At 43.6% G+C, this 17109-nt stretch overlaps 2 protein-coding genes across 2 annotated transcripts in view; one reads left to right on the top strand and one right to left on the bottom strand.

The window, feature by feature from the left end:
• Nucleotides 1–9554, bottom strand: part of samhd1 (SAM domain and HD domain 1) — a 23896-nt gene extending 14342 nt beyond the window's left edge. The window contains exons 1-3 of the mRNA XM_066670269.1: nucleotides 9226–9554; nucleotides 2245–2311; nucleotides 744–816 (exon numbers count right to left, since the gene is read on the bottom strand). Coding sequence (XP_066526366.1) covers nucleotides 744–816; nucleotides 2245–2311; nucleotides 9226–9319 — 234 coding nt within the window. The 5' untranslated portion in view covers nucleotides 9320–9554. The remainder of the gene's footprint in view (nucleotides 1–743; nucleotides 817–2244; nucleotides 2312–9225) is intronic.
• A 572-nt stretch (nucleotides 9555–10126) lies between these two features.
• On the top strand, nucleotides 10127–16345 carry rhoac (ras homolog gene family, member Ac). The gene is made up of 5 exons (XM_066670270.1): nucleotides 10127–10254; nucleotides 11609–11764; nucleotides 13318–13438; nucleotides 14528–14658; nucleotides 15216–16345. The coding sequence occupies exons 2-5, from the start codon at nucleotides 11609–11611 to the stop codon at nucleotides 15387–15389; spliced, it is 582 nt and encodes a 193-aa protein (XP_066526367.1). The 5' UTR covers nucleotides 10127–10254; the 3' UTR covers nucleotides 15390–16345.
• Nucleotides 16346–17109: the final 764 nt, after the last annotated feature.

The following is a 17109-nucleotide window of genomic DNA, read 5'->3' as shown; positions in this document are numbered from 1 at the left end:
AACACACACACTGTGAAACAAGACCCCAGTCAGTTCTCTGAGCGCTGCCTGAGTCAGAAACACAGGATAAAACGAGTCGTTCTGATTCTGCTCCGCTTCTGACGTCAAGTGCAGAGACTTTAGAATGGCCCCGCCCCACAGCGCTGGACCCGTGTTTATGTCAGAGTGAAGTGAGTAGGGCAGTTGTCCCTGGTCTAAAGGTCCAGGACTCACTAGAGATACATGTCTCTCTCAGTCCAAGACAGATAAGATTAAGTAAATAAGATGTTTACTTCAGTAACTGTGTTTACCTTAGTTTCACAAAAACAACCAACCAATATAAACAAAGGAGAAAAAAGAGAAATAAGAGCCCTGAGTAAAAACGGAGAAGAAAGAGAACAGAGTGAAAACGGCTAAAAACCAGAGCTTCTGCTCCTCGCTCCTCACTGCTGTGCGCTCGGGGTCGGGGTGAACAGCGAGCGGCTCATTATCATTTAAAGGAACAGGTGCTGAAAGCGGGCGTTCTGAACAGGGGCTGTTTACACAGGGGGAGAACACTGCTGTGGGGCTCGTGGGGTTTGGACCAAAGCAGGTCACAGACGTTTCATTAAGAAACAGAACTGTGTTCCACTGTGGAGACGAGGGACGAAGAGGGAGAGGTTCATCATGATCTCTGTCACTCAGTGACTCATTGACTGTGGCATTGCCAGGAAACAGTGCCCATCCCTATTTGTCTCTTTCCAGTTACACCGGTTTAAACACACCTTCATGGGTTCGTCTGAGAACTGCCAGCACTTCTGCAGACAGAGGAGCACTGACTGTCTGGACTCCGGGGACCTGAGGAAGAACAGAGACACAAGCACATATCAGTAAATCTCACGTATAAAACAAATAACAATGATTTATAATAAAGTCTGTCAAATTTAACCCATTAGAAAGTTTAAGAGGTTTTAATGGCAGTAGTTGTTATATCACTGTTAATATATTTCCATAGTTTGTGCCTTCCTTTATTTCTTGATCTCAGTGCTGCCTTTTAGCTCTTTTCCACTGCAGGATCCCTACTCGACTCTACTTTTCTCCCCCAGGTGAATCAGGTTCTGGTTCTGGAAGCGGGTTCTTGTTTAGTGGCTGTTCTCTCGTGGTTCAGAGCGAGTCGAGTAGGGACTAAACCGTGGCTTGTAAACCTTGCAGAGCGCTGATCGTCCAGAGAGAGTCGTCACTCTACGCCACGCAACGCAGACGACCAGCACCAACTCTCCATCTGTAAAATCTCCAGCTGCAGCAGAGATCACGTTTGTTTTTATCCGACTCACGACGGCAGCTCGTAAAATGACGCCGTGGTCTTTTGAAGAGGTTCAAACGCTCCTTGGATCGGTGGCCGACGAAAGAATCCAGCGAGAGCTGGACGCTGCAACAAGGAAGGAACAAACTCTACTGATCTGTCTGAACTGATGACGGAGCTGTGTTCAGTCCCAAACAACAACAACACGCCGATACACCATGAGTAAACAAAACAAAAAAAAATGGAAGAGGTCCATCAATGACCATGGCGTGGGAAACCTTAATCTGAGAAGTTTCCATTGATGTGGAGACAAACTTTGGGGTTTTAGAGAGACACATGCTGCCATCAAGGTGACATCTTTTTCGGGAAGTCCATGGTTGTTTCAGCAGGACGGTGCCAGGCCTCATTCCGCGTGTGCTCCAACAGTGTGTCTCTGTAGACACAGAGCACGTGAGCGGCCTAAGTCCAGATCTGTCCCCTTTGGTCGTCATGAACAGGAGAATCAGACGACGATGACCACGGACTGTGGAGCAGCTGAAGTCTTGAATCAAACCAGAACAGGTCCAATTTCCACTTGTAATTTTTTAAGTTTGTTTCCTCAGTTCTCAAACTTTTAAACACAGGGGGAAACTCACCTCTGTCTCTTTCATTAAGGGACGCATTAGGACTCCAGAACGGTGTTCCCTCGTAGAGAAGTGGGGATTATGGCACCTGCAATCTATTCATTTTCTAAGTTAAAAGTCCTGGTCCCTGAGAACACTGCTCGGAAACTGAAACTGAGCAGTGAGATTTTATTATAGCTTTTATTTCCTCTGAAACTAAGCCTTCAAACACACACACACACACTCAAACTCACCCCCACACACACACATGGAGAAACACACTTGCACACATTGTATGTGTGTGTGTGTGTGTGTGTGTATGTATGTGTACACACGCACGCACCACACACACACACACATTGCTTGCATGCAGACACTCACCGAATGCCGAGCTGCTGGAGCTGATCGTCTGTGATGCTGCGGAGCTCAGCTGCTCTGATATTGTTCTCTGTGAAAAACAAAGATTAAAGTCTTGTTTATAAATTATCTAGTTACAGCAATACACACACACACACTCTCTCACACTCACACAGCTTTAACCACTGACGTTTGGACGGCCCCTGTGTCAAATCCCTGTCCAGTCTCGGCGCCGTTTAAAACACAAGCAGAGTGTAAACAACAAAGATAACCTCCGGAACACAACAGCTCCCATCTGTGTCTCTAAAACCTGTCCATAAGTGTGTGGACACCCCCTAAACCTAACAGGAAAATTCATGGAAGTAGCCAACATCAGCCTCGCAGTCATCAACTTAAGGTGGAACAGGAAATTCCAAGGAGAAACTGGCAAATAAAGAGCCAAGCTTTACGTATTAAAGTCCCCCATTTAAGGTGGAATAGAAAGTTACAAACTGGTCGACATTCAAACTCATGGTCGCCCTTTTAAGATGGACCTGAAAATCCCAACTCAAACTCAACGTAAGCCTCATTAAGTGGCCTGTTTAAGGTGGATCTTTTAAGGTGGGCAGGAAATCTGGAGTAACTTCATTTTCAGGTCATGTGAAGGCAGTAGGCCATCAGATCCTCACAGCAATGTTCTAATGTCTAGTGTAAAGTGTTCCCAGACGAGTAGAGGCTGTTTCTGCTTTAAAGAGGAACACGGTGACGAGTGAAGGAGCATCACGGTGTGTTTGGTCTACGGCGAGACAGCCTTGAGACGACGGACACCCTCCTACACCTCACGGCCAAAAGTATGTGGACACTGGTCTGTCTGAGGGAGGACTCAGGGGTGTGTCTCTGTCTGAACTCAGAGACTGGGTTATATATCCACGGACTGCAGCTGACATCGCACAGAGCAGACACTTCACACAACTCAAATAAAACGGTGATATTTAAATAGTTTAATTGTTTCCGTCGACACTCACAGTCCTCATTTTGACATTTAAACTAAAGTAATACAAGTTTGGATCCCTGACTCGTTTATCTGTGTCACGTTGGTAAACAGAGCTCTGTTTATCTGTGGCAGTCAGTAGAGGAGCTCGGGCAGCGTTCCAGAGTAGCACCACACTCCCTACATAGTGCACATCACAGATAATAAACTAATAACACTCTAACTTTACAGCTCAGACCGCTAATTTATCACCCACACTGTGCCCTACGAGGGGAGTAGAGAGACATTGCTGAGGGGACGTTATTAGGGTGAGCACCTGTCCTGTATTTGAAGAGTGTGCACAGAATACAAATATCGGTAGATGAGGTGAAGCACAAGATTGGAAATTGATGGTGGACGTAAATAAAAAGCTGCAGGTCCCAGAGTGCATTGTGTTAACTACACTGAGGCCAGACATGGTGCTGTACTCTGACTTGGCGGCTGAAGTGAGGGAACGCCGGTGGCAGGCACATGTAAGACCGGTGGAGATAGGTGTTAGGGGATTTGTAGCCAAGTCTGCCACATCCCTGATTGTGCAGTTCAGCATCAGGGGCCGGAAACTAAGGGCAGCTGTGAAAGAGTGATCAGAAACAGCTGAAAGGTCTGGTCATTGGTTGTGGATGAGGAGACCACAGATTACTTGGGAAACGCACTGTAGAGGTGCTGTGGCACGTAAACATCACATGGAACCAGTGGCACTGAGGGTGCATTAACGGTGCCAGTGGGGCTTGTTACAGTCTTACAGGCTGTTTATTATTACAAAGTACATCAAGTTTGAACTGCTGTGCTTCGTAGTACAAACTTGGTGAGTTGTGGTCGTTCTGTAATGGAAACGTGCACTTGTTGAGTCAGCGTCTCTATGGCGGGAAAAAAGCTATTGCACTGAGGTTGGTGCGAACTGCATTCTGGGATATCTGACTCTCTCAAGTCTACAGTGTGTCCTCGATATTAAGGCGGATTTGAACTGTACTTGGCCAGATGTGGACTTTTAAATGGAACAGGCTGCGACTGATGATGTTTTTTTTTCAAGAACACGAGAACGTTAGGACACACGAGAACGTTAGAACACACGAGAACGTTAGAACACACTGAGAAGAGGCTTGTGTCCCAGGAACGCCACTGTGGGTTTACGGTAGTTAATGGTTAAAGGGATGGTAAAGGGAGCTTGGAGGGGCGTGGGTCTGGGAAGAGAGTGGTGTGGACACTATATGAAGCTCTACTGGATTGGAATAGAGTATTTTACATCTTATTCTGTGTAGAACTATTCAACGCTGCTCTGTTTTTCTCAGGTGGATGGTCATTTATGTAAATACGCTTTTTTCACATTAAGGTTCATAGCACAGTTGTACCACACCGAGTTTTCATTCTGTAACCCACTGTAACCCACTTCTATATCTCTGCTCTATTTATTGTTATTCCTGTGTCTTCTCTTGAACTTGAACCAACACAAAGCACAGCTCAGGCTCAAACATGGAAACAGGAGCTGTGTGTGTGTGTGTGTGTGTGTGTGTGTGTGTGTGTGTGTGTGTGTGTTTGTGTGAGAGAGAGAGAGAATAAATTCACACACACTGTATATATATTTATTCAGATGATATAATCATTAACCACATGTGCATCAAACGTCCTCCTGTAACACACTCTGTTTTATTTAATGAGGTAAACACAGAGTGACTACTGCGGAGTTCAGGAGGGAGATCAGAGTTTATACTGAAATCTCATCTCTCTCTCAGCTCCTGTTTCCGTGTTTGAGCCTGAGTTTTCTGTTAAATCTGTGTCCGATGCTAAATCTCTCCCTGAAACTGTTACTCAGTAAATTAAGAAATTAATAATAATGTAAACTACACCGAGAGATTACGATAAATTACAAGAGAGTGGTTTCCTCTCCCACACAAACGCAGTGTGAAGCTAAAATGTATTCATCATTAAATCACAGGAAAATGTCAATAATTCCAAAAAATCTTTACGCCAGCTTTGCTTTAAACTTCGGAAAGTCCCAAAACCATTCGGCTCCGCTCAAAGAACAACAGTGTTTAAGGCATAACACTGTACTAAAGGTGAGACTGTGAGTTCTCTCTCTGTGCTCTGTGAGGCCTGAGGGGGTTTATCAGAGTAGAAGCCCACTGTAGTGGAGCAGAATTCTTGTAAACACAATTCCTACATGAAAAGAAACGTGTACAAACATGGGCTGTGTCTGAAACTGAAGGCAGCAGCCTTAACGCCTCGCTGCCTGTGAAACTCATGTGTAACTCGAGCTGTTTAGTTTCGTAGCACTTTCCCTCTGCGTTTACTTTCATGCAGTTAGCGCTCTCCTGAATTTAGAGTCAGTTCCACCTTAAGTAATGTAACTGTAACAGCAGAAATAAGTCAGTGTTACCCCCCTATGGAGCAGGAATAGAGCAACATCCTCATCTCGGTTGGTGCTTTTCAGCGTTTGGTGTCTCTCCGTTGTCTAAAAACCTCCAGATGGCGTTTCTCTGCCGTGAGCAGAGAGAGAGAAAGCCTAGAGCAAACCGACTGTAGAGCAGCACATGGAGAGGAGACAGTATTCTATACACAGGGGTTTGATTACCATCGTGAACTACACCTTTAGGGGTGACTAATTTCCATTTATGAAAATAACTTGTTCCACGTATCAGTTTTACTATTTACAATGAAAAATGTTGAATCCTAAAACCTCAGACCTGCTCAGGACACTGAGAGAACCTTTTGATTCTAAAGGGGAACAACTCTCATTTTATTCAACACAAGAGCAAAGAGAAACGAGGCAAGCCTGGTTTAGTCAGACCTCCATTAGACACAGAGCCTTGTCACAGAAAAACAGCCCAAAATACACCCCCTTGTCAGTGGAAGGTCTGAAAACGTTTTGGTGATTCATATCAGTGTCTGTGTTCCATGTGGTGTTTATTCTGTGAGTGTTTTACAGAAACTGGAGCAGGTAATAAACACAGAAATGAAAAAAGGAGCACAACGATTTGTTCATAAACTTGCCTTTTCTTTTTAGTGCCAGTCTAGAAACTTGCAGCTGCATTTTGTTCACACTTCAAACGGGATTCCTATGTAATTAATTAAGGGAGATACAGTAGTCCAGCTGAGGGAGGGCGCTCGCTCGCTCACTCACTCTCAGTCAGTCACTCATTCAGTCAGTCACTCTCTCGGTCAGTCACTCTCTCGGTCAGTCAGTCAGTCACTCTCTGTCAGTCACTCAGTCACTCTCTCAGTCAGTCACTCTCTCTGTCAGTCAGTCAGTCACTCTCTGTCAGTCAGTCTCTCAGTCAGTCAGTCAGTCACTCTCTGTCAGTCACTCAGTCACTCTCTCAGTCAGTCACTCTCTCAGTCAGTCACTCTCTCTGTCAGTCAGTCACTCTCTGTCAGTCAGTCTCTCAGTCAGTCAGTCACTCTCTCTGTCAGTCAGTCAGTCACTCTCTGTCAGTCAGTCAGTCACTCTCTGTCAGTCACTCAGTCACTCTCTCAGTCAGTCACTCTCTCTGTCAGTCAGTCAGTCACTCTCTGTCAGTCACTCTCTCTGTCAGTCAGTCAGTCAGTCAGTCACTCTCTCTTTCAGTCAGTCAGTCACACTCTCTGTCAGTCACTCTCTCTGTCAGTCAGTCAGTCACTCTCTCTGTCAGTCAGTCACTCTCACAGTCAGTCACTCTCACAGTCAGTCAGTCACTCTCACAGTTAGTCAGTCACTCTCTCGGTCAGTCACTCTCTCGGTCAGTCAGTCAGTCACTCTCTGTCAGTCACTCAGTCACTCTCTCTGTCAGTCAGTCAGTCACTCTCTGTCAGTCAGTCTCTCAGTCAGTCAGTCACTCTCTCTGTCAGTCAGTCAGTCACTCTCTGTCAGTCACTCAGTCACTCTCTCAGTCAGTCACTCTCTCTGTCAGTCAGTCAGTCACTCTCTGTCAGTCAGTCTCTCAGTCAGTCAGTCACTCTCTCTGTCAGTCAGTCAGTCAGTCACTCTCTCTTTCAGTCAGTCAGTCACACTCTCTGTCAGTCACTCTCTCTGTCAGTCAGTCAGTCACTCTCTCTGTCAGTCAGTCAGTCACTCTCACAGTCAGTCAGTCACTCTCACAGTCAGTCAGTCACTCTCACAGTCAGTAACTCTCACAGTCAGTCACTCCCTCAGTCACTCTCTCAGTCACTCTCTGTCAGTCAGTCACTCTCTCTGTCAGTCAGTCAGTCACTCTCTGTCAGTCACTCAGTCACTCTCTCAGTCAGTCACTCTCTCTGTCAGTCAGTCAGTCACTCTCTGTCAGTCAGTCTCTCAGTCAGTCAGTCACTCTCTCTGTCAGTCAGTCAGTCACACTCTCTGTCAGTCACTCTCTCTGTCAGTCAGTCAGTCACTCTCTCTGTCAGTCAGTCAGTCACTCTCACAGTCAGTCAGTCACTCTCACAGTCAGTCAGTCACTCTCACAGTCAGTAACTCTCACAGTCAGTCACTCCCTCAGTCACTCTCTCAGTCACTCTCTGTCAGTCAGTCACTCTCTCTGTCAGTCAGTCAGTCACTCTCTGTCAGTCACTCAGTCACTCTCTCAGTCAGTCACTCTCTCTGTCAGTCAGTCAGTCACTCTCTGTCAGTCAGTCTCTCAGTCAGTCAGTCACTCTCTCTGTCAGTCAGTCAGTCAGTCACTCTCTCTTTCAGTCAGTCAGTCAGTCACTCTCTCTTTCAGTCAGTCAGTCACACTCTCTGTCAGTCACTCTCTCTGTCAGTCAGTCAGTCACTCTCTCTGTCAGTCAGTCACTCTCACAGTCAGTCACTCTCACAGTCAGTCAGTCACTCTCACAGTCAGTCAGTCACTCTCTCGGTCAGTTAGTCAGTCACTCTCTGTCAGTCACTCAGTCACTCTCTCAGTCAGTCACTCTCTCTGTCAGTCAGTCAGTCACTCTCTGTCAGTCAGTCTCTCAGTCAGTCAGTCACTCTCTCTGTCAGTCAGTCAGTCACTCAGTCACTCTCTCAGTCAGTCACTCTCTCTGTCAGTCAGTCAGTCACTCTCTCTGTCAGTCAGTCAGTCAGTCACTCTCTTTCAGTCAGTCAGTCACTCAGTTAGTCTCTAAATCTCTCAGTCAGTCAGAGAAATGAAATGAAAAATGCAGCAGTGTGAACACGCAGAGTGAAGAGTTTATTGGGCACTGCATTCATTATGACGTGACACAAAGCATGAATCACTTGTTCCTGCGCCTGCACTGAAGGGAATGATGATAATGACTGATAAAAGCTATAGAGACAGAATTGATCTCCTGAGATCTGCGTCAAACATGACTGTAAGATTTTTAACTGTGCAGTAAACATATATATAGAGATCCACAATATTCCCATAATGCTCTCTGAAAGTTTAGAAGGGTCAACTATTAAGATAACGTACTGTATGTTAAAAATGCTTTAAATATATTTACATACATACACCTGACCTCCAGACCCATGTCAGTTTATTATCTTATAAATAACAGCCTTCTCTAACCCCACTCTGTTTACTGTGATTAAAGTGCACTGTGATGTTGCAATTTCATTCAGGATCAATAAAGTGTTATCAGATCTAAATAATGTGGCAGAGGCTTTACACAAAATAATTACACCCTCTAAAGAAGAGAAAAACATGACAGTGAAGCTCCTGGCACAAATTTAACTCAACAGGACGCTGTCGGCTGGATGTTTTTGGTCGGTGGACTGTTCTCAGTCCAGACACTGAGGGGTTTAAAAACTCCAGCAGCACTGCTGTGTCTGATCCACTCTACACCAGCACAACACACACTAACACACCACCACCACGTCAGTGTCACTGCAGCACTGAGAATGATCCACCACCACATCACACCTGCTCTGTGGGGGTCCTGAGCGCTGAGGAACGGGGGGAGAGGTGTGTGTGTGGGGGGGTGGTCTGGACTACTGTCTGTAACTGTAGAACTAAAGTGCTCCTGTGATAGAAGGTCGCTGTTCCTAATCCAGTGATCGTTCAGTGTGTAACCCTGTGTGTGTGTGTGTGTATTAGTGTCCTCACCCCTGAGCTCGTGCTCTCGTTGTATTTCTCCACGTGATCGTTTCTCCGGTGTGACACAGTCCATCACCTCGAGCGCGCGCTTCCTGTCCTCCATCGCTGCCGGTGATTATTGATTATTGATTATTAATTGTTAATGACTGATTAATGAAGTGATTAAACGCGGAGAGGCTGTTGTCCCCGTGTCTCCAGCTCAGCTCGTCTCCTGCCGGCTCTATTTTTGTCTTTGGCGGCGGATATTTTTGTAAAGTATAGCGCCCCCTGTTACTGCGGCGAGTAATTGTTTTTTAAAGAAAAAAATCACCATTTCATAAACTCTCCTTTTTTCAAAGAAACAATTTTCTGTTTTGGAATTTTTATCTTTATTTTATTTTATTTCAATGTTTAAAGAGTGTTGAGCTATTTATGTATATTTATCTTTTAAATATTTATACATTTGAGGAGTGGTATTTAATATTTTATACTCTTTATTTTTGTCATAAAATTTCATTATTTAAACGTAGATTTATGCTCTTTTATTTATTTTTATTATTATTGTTTATTTTTTATTTTATAACTGAACTTGTTTTTTATTCATTTTTGTCACTAATAATTTTCAAATTGATAGATTTTTTTAAATTTTATTTTATTGCGGTTTCTTATTTAGATTTTTTTTATTCCGTTGTTGTGTTACGTTTTTATTAATTATTAATTATTATTTATTTAAGATTAATATCTGAGAGCTGTGTTAATATCTTTTTCTGTGGTAGGATTTTACTGATTTATATTTATACTGATTTATTGTGATATTGTTTAATCTTACTGTTATTTACTGTGTGTTTTGTTTGTTTTGTTTCATCTCTGTGCTGTTTTATTTTATTATTTATATTTAATATTTTATTTATCGTCTTTAATCTGAACGCTGTATTATTTCATGTGTTACAGAGTTTAATCTGAGTGTTGTGTTATTTGAGTATTTTATTATTTATCGTATGTTTGCGGCGGTGTTGTCGCGGAGCTGAAGGGCAGGGATCAGAGCTGAGCACAGAGGCGGTAAAAACACTCATTAAATCCCGTATTTCTTTACACTTCGTGCCTTTAAAGTCTTGTGTGTTGGGGTTAGTTTGCTGTGCGGATCTCTCTAGTTTATAAACCAGGTGTTTTGTTGCTGTTTATTCGCCTCTGGAGCGAGTTCTGAGGAGTTTTATTCTAATTAGCTTTAGCTTTAGCTGTGACAGGGCTGGTATCTAATGCAGTGTTAAAGCCGACGGTATTCTTTTTTAATAAAAGGCTGTGTTTCTGAGTTTGTACGTCACATCTAGTTATTTTAATCTTTCGTAAACGTTAATTTAAAAAGATGTTCAGTCTCGAGTTTTCCGTTCTACCTTAAATGCTCCACCTTAACCGGGTGACTTAAGTTCAATTCGAGTTAGAATTTTCATGTCCACCTTAACGGGCTGAATGTTGACAAGTGTAACTCTCCGTTCCACCTTAAATGGGTGACTTTACCATGTAAACTAGGCGTTTATTCGCTAGATTCTTTCCCGTTCCACCTTAAGTGGATGATTATGAGGCCGATGTAGACCGCTTACATGAATTTTCTCATTATGTTTTTTGAGGCCGAACCTCGGTTTTTACTTCAATATTCCGTTCCACCTTAAATGGGCACCTACAACGCTGAAGTGGACCACGTTTAAACTACACGTTCCACCTTAAAATGAAGCAACAGACTGTAACTGCAGGGCCATTTAAGGTGGAACGGAACTTATGTAGCCAGCTCCACTGACACTAGATGAACTTGATCATTGCTGCGAGGATTTGATTGAATTCAACCCCATATAAACTTGAGTGTGGTCAGGTGCTCCTAATGCATAATTCATTCTGGACAACAGAAATACTCCAACTCATCCCAGAGGAACTGGATGGTGCTCCATCACTGAAGAGAACACCGTTCCACCGTTCTCCACAGCCCAGTGCTGACCTCAGACCTGCATCTTATTACTGAATTAATTAGCCGCCTAAAGCAGTCTTAGATTAATCCCAGTCCAATACTACCTTTAAAATACTGCCACATTAAAATACTGCCAATATATTTTGAGCACCACCTTGAAATATTCCACATTAAAAAAGGGCAATTTTATTTAAACTTCCACCTTAAATAAATAACCACTTAAAATAAAGCTTAAAACCTTAATACGACTGCCAATTTATTTTGACTCTTTTAAAATAACAGTAATTCTACTTCCATCTTAAATAATGACAAAGTTGAGGGTGTTGATGTATTTATAATGTAGTCTAATGCATGCAATTACACATTCCACCAGAGAGGTCTCTAAAACCCCAATTTGTCATACTTCAATTTTATTTATTCATTTACTTACGTACTTTCTCGTTTATTTATAAACAGATGGCTGCTATCCGCAAGAAGCTGGTGATCGTGGGAGATGGCGCCTGTGGAAAAACATGTTTACTCATCGTCTTCAGTAAAGACCAGTTTCCCGAGGTCTACGTCCCCACGGTGTTCGAGAACTACGTGGCAGATATCGAGGTGGACGGAAAGCAGGTAGTTTACCACGTGCTATACTTTACCAGTGAAGCATGCTATAGTTCCCAGATACGGTCTCCAGGCAGTAGTATGGCTGTATTCACATTACAGGCATCTGTCATTGCTAATCTGGGCAGAAACTGCACTATGTAACATTTGGAGGCAGGCAGGAAAATTAATTTGAGTCCAGTGCTATAAAAAGTGAATTACACCCTGCAACTGAAGGGGAACCCAGGAGCAAAAGTATAAATCTTACCTAGTGTTGCTTTAAAAAGCCTGATATACCATAACAACAATCCAGTACACCTTAGCAACCACCTGATATACCATAACAACCATCAAATGCACCTTAACAACCACCTGCTACACCATAACAACCATCTATTACACCTTAACAACCATCAGATATACCATAACAACCATCTAATGCACCTTAACAACCACCTGCTACACCATAATGCACCAATGCACCTTAACAACCACCTATTACACCTTAACAACCATCAGATATACCATAACAACCATCTATTACACCTTAACAACCATCAGATATACCATAACAACCATCTAATGCACCTTAACAACCACCTGCTACACCATAACAACCATCTATTACACCTTAACAACCATCAGATATACCATAACAACCATCCAGTACACCTTAGCAACCACCTGATATACCATAACAACCATCAAATGCACCTTAACAACCACCTGCTACACCATAACAACCATCTATTACACCTTAACAACCATCAGATATACCATAACAACCATCTAATGCACCTTAACAACCACCTGCTACACCATAACAACCACCTATTACACCTTAACAACCATCAGATATACCATAACAACCATCTATTACACCTTAACAACCATCAGATATACCATAACAACCATCTAATGCACCTTAACAACCACCTGCTACACCATAACAACCATCTATTACACCTTAACAACCATCAGATATACCATAACAACCATCCAGTACACCTTAGCAACCACCTGATATACCATAACAAACATCTAATACACCTTAACAACCAGCTGGTACACCATAACAACCATCTAATACACCTTAACAACCAGCTGATACACCATAACAACCATCGAATATACCTTAACAACCACCTGATACAACATAACAGCCATCTATTACACCTTAACAACCATCAGATATACCATAACAACCATCCAGTACACCTTAGCAACCACCTGATATACCATAACAACCACCTGATACACCTTAACAACCACCTGATACACCATAACAACCATCTATTACACCTTAACAACCAACAGATATACCATAACAACCATCTAATACACCTTAACAACCATCAGATATACCATAAGAACCATCCAGTACACCTTAGCAACCACCTGATATACCATAATAACCATCTAGCACATCTTAGCAACTACTTCACAAAAACAGGTTTAGTGTAGCGACACATAGCTCCTGTAGGATCTCCTCTATGTGCCTCGACGTTCTAGGTTCTCCTGAGGAACCACAGGGTTCTAGCTTTCGTTCTGAGACTGCAGTGATGCTGTGGGTTGTTTTGCAGGTGGAGCTTGCGCTGTGGGACACTGCAGGTCAGGAGGACTACGACCGGCTGAGGCCGCTCTCCTACCCCGACACAGACGTTATTCTCATGTGCTTCTCCATCGACAGTCCGGACAGCTTGGGTGAGGCAGCCCTGGTTCCCCCTGGAACCGTTTATGACCATAGACCAGGAGCTCTCGCAGACTGACAGTAGTGGACGAAGTACACAAATCATGTACTGAGTTAAAGTACCGATTCCCAAAGTAAAAGTCCTTGTTTAGTAAAAGCACAAAAGTATTTACGTATCAATGAATTATTACGGCTCTAACTTCCTGTTATTTTTGTAACAAGACTCTTTATTAATTGACTAAGTTTCAGCAACATTTCACTTCAATGTCATTAATTATTCTGACACTGATGTCTATTAAAAGTGTCATAAAAAATATTATGACACAAATAAAATGGCACCAATTTCCACCAATGAGGAACCAGAACAGTTCCAGTTCGGCGCGTTTCCTCCGACATAAACTGGTTCGCGAACCAGAAAAATTTGTCCCCGGCTGGAACCATAGAAGAGTTGTTTTTTCAGCGTGAACCGTGACGTGGTCTGTGGGCGTGTGGAGGGTCAGTTCAGGACAGAGCTCAGAGCCTCACACACAGCGCTATCCCCCAGAGGAGCTGGACTCGGTCATTTACACCATTTCATATAAATAAACAATAGGAAATAAAGAGGAACACGCTTCGTTTGTGTGTGTTTCTGGGGCTGTCTTTGGAGTGACACCGTGAGCGTTGGTCAGAGCCTCAGCCCTGCGTTGGTTTCTCAGCTGTTCACAAGCTCAGTTTGAGTTTAATTTAAAAAAAGTAAGCATCGCAGGCCGTTGTTCAGAAACAAACCAAAACAGTGACAGAGTTGAGTGTAAATTCACAGAGAAGGTGTGTGACGAGGCCAGGTTCAGATTCTCCTCCGTCCTTGTGTCACACGCTGACACTGACCTGGAGAGGAGCTCTGTCTGGGCCCTGCCTCTTTAACACAGCGCTGGAACCTGATTGGTGCATTACGCTCTCCTTTTCTTTTGAAATTTACATTTTTTTTATGCACCACATGAGACAAAAGCAACGACAGATTTTCATAATGTAGCGGAGTAAAACGTGAGATATTTCACTTTGAAGTGTAGTGAAGTTAAAATAAAAAGTCGATCACTCAGCCATTGCTTTTCGGTTTTGTTTCACAGAAAATATTCCAGAGAAATGGACTCCAGAGGTGAAGCACTTCTGTCCCAACGTTCCCATCATCCTCGTGGGCAACAAGAAGGACCTTCGCAATGACGAGCACACCCGGAGGGAGCTGGCCAAAATGAAACAGGTCTCTGTCAGTTACGGGATTTCTTTAATCGGAGAGAGCGCAGAGTTGTGTGGCTGTGATCGCCCAGAAACAGGCATCAGCCACAACATTAAAGCAACCACCGTGTTTCTACACCGTCTTCACCACTGACCACACAGCGGTCACTTTGTAGTTCTTTAAAGTACATGTATGTGGTCTGTCTGTTGCTCTGCATACTTTATCGTCCTCCTTTATCCCTGTAAATTCCCCTCAGGACCCCCACAGAGCAGGTGTGATGTGGTGGTGGATCATTCTCAGTGCTGCAGTGACACTGACGTGGTGGGGGTGTGTTAGTGTGTGTTGTGCTGGTGTAGAGTGGATCAGACACAGTAGTGCTGCTGGAGTTTTTAAACCCCTCAGTGTCTGGACTGAGAACAGTCCACCGACCAAAAACATCCAGCCGACAGCGTCCTGTGTCACTGATGAAGGACTAGAGGACACTGACCTCATTCCAGTGTGCACCAGTGTTAGCTGTAGCATGTAGCGTTATTGATAAAGAGCTCTTTAATGATGTGTGTCATACCTTTCTCTCCCTTTAGGAGCCAGTGAAACCAGAAGAAGGGAGAGACATGGCCAACCGAATCAACGCCTTTGGTTATTTAGAGTGTTCAGCCAAGACTAAGGACGGCGTGAGGGAAGTGTTTGAAATGGCCACCAGGGCGGCGCTGCAGGCCAAGAAGCGCGGCAAAAAGAACGCCTGCACTTTATTATAGAAACTAGTAAAATAACTGGGTGTAACTCAGCCGTGGAGGGGAGGGGGACAGGTGGAGCTTTCACATGCTTTAAACACCTGAAAACACCTGAGCATCATGGGAAACTAAGAGCCAACCAAGAGAAACCCGGGACACCTGTGGGATAAGGCAATAATTGGCAACCCTGCAGCCCAAAGTAGGGATTTTGGGTGGGGGGGTTAAGTGTGAATTGAGTTTTCAATCAGATCTGTTTTTGTTTGTTTTTAACCACAAAAAAGGCGTGAACAATATCAACCAAAATGTAAACAATCATTTTAAAAAATTTATGATAGAAATACACAGTAAATCACATTGCTTTATTATCCCCGAATGAATCCGTTTATGCTCCATAGAGTGGGGCCCCCACACCAGGGGATTTAAAGAATGTCATCCAGGCCACTAGGTGTCGGTGTGACAACGATAAACGTGGAGAATGACTTCTCGCACCTTTCAATATTTTCCTCAGAGGTTTTGAGGTTTGGATTGTAACGCTAATGTTGCTAAGAATGAATGAAAGTGAATGGGTTTAATGTGAGCGTGGTGTAAAATGACGGCTTCTCACTTCCATTTGTCTTTATTGCGTTTGATTAAGAGATTACTTTGATTCAAATCTCCATACATGTTTTTCCTTTAGTTTTTTCTCATTTCTTTTAGCTCTAAACTCTGCCATCTTCAGCCTGCTTTTCTCTGTGTGTGTGTGTGTGTGTGTGTGTGTGTGTGTGAGTGTGTGTGTGAGCATGTATATGAACCCATTTCTTGGTAAAGTTGATAAATTCAGACGTCTCTGTTGTGTTTTCTGTGTTTCTTTGTGTTTTCTGAGCTCAGCTGAAGCCTTTACCTTTTTTTCTTTCTATCAAAGCTTTTCAGAGTTGATCTGCTTTTTCTTTAAAGTTATTTAAAGCATACATTTTTAATCATTGCATTTAGAAAATAAAGTTTAATGGAAAAAGTCAGTTGTTTTGTCATTTTTATTTCTCTCTGCAAACTTTATATATATCTATAGAGATGGATAGATAAATACCTTATTGATCCCCAGGGGAAATTCAAGGTCTCAGTGGCTTACAGACATCACATACAACAATTACTAACAGCAATGGACTAATATAAAAAAAAAATCCACTGTAAATAAGAGACAGTAGAAGATAGAACATGATACTAAATGCTAAATGTGTTAAATGTTAGAATATGATTTTTCTCTTCATGACAACACCGCCGTGAATGCTTTTACACAGTCACTCCATCCACCAACCTGTGTTTGAACTGTGAGAGGTAAGCAGAACATGTGGAGGAAACCCACGCAGACACAGAGAGAACACGCCACACTCCTCACAGACAGTCACCCGGAGGAAACCCACGCAGACACAGAGAGAACACGCCACACTCCTCACAGACAGTCACCCGGAGGAAACCCACGCAGACACAGAGAGAACACGCCACACTCCTCACAGACAGTCACCCGGAGGAAACCCACGCAGACACAGAGAGAACACGCCACACTCCTCACAGACAGTCACCCGGAGGAAACCCACGCAGACACAGGGAGAACACGCCACACTCCTCACAGACAGTCACCCGGAGGAAACCCACGCAGACACAGAGAGAACACGCCACACTCCTCACAGACAGTCACCTGGAGGAAACCCACGCAGACACAGGGAGAACACACCACACTCCTCACAGACAGTCACCCGGAGGAAACCCA

Source organism: Hoplias malabaricus, chromosome 5 (assembly GCF_029633855.1).
Source record: "Hoplias malabaricus isolate fHopMal1 chromosome 5, fHopMal1.hap1, whole genome shotgun sequence".
Classification (NCBI taxonomy): domain Eukaryota; kingdom Metazoa; phylum Chordata; class Actinopteri; order Characiformes; family Erythrinidae; genus Hoplias; species Hoplias malabaricus.
Note: the sequence above shows the minus strand (reverse complement) of the source record. Positions and strands in the feature narration are given on the sequence as shown.

Coding starts and splice junctions, on each gene's coding strand:
- rhoac (XM_066670270.1), top strand. CDS start 11,609: ATGGCTGCTATCCGCAAGAAGCTGGTGATCGTGGGAGATGGCGCCTGT. Junction 13,439..14,527: donor CGACAGTCCGGACAGCTTGG/GTGAGGCAGCCC, acceptor TTTGTTTCACAG/AAAATATTCCAGAGAAATGG. Junction 14,659..15,215: donor AGCTGGCCAAAATGAAACAG/GTCTCTGTCAGT, acceptor CTCTCCCTTTAG/GAGCCAGTGAAACCAGAAGA.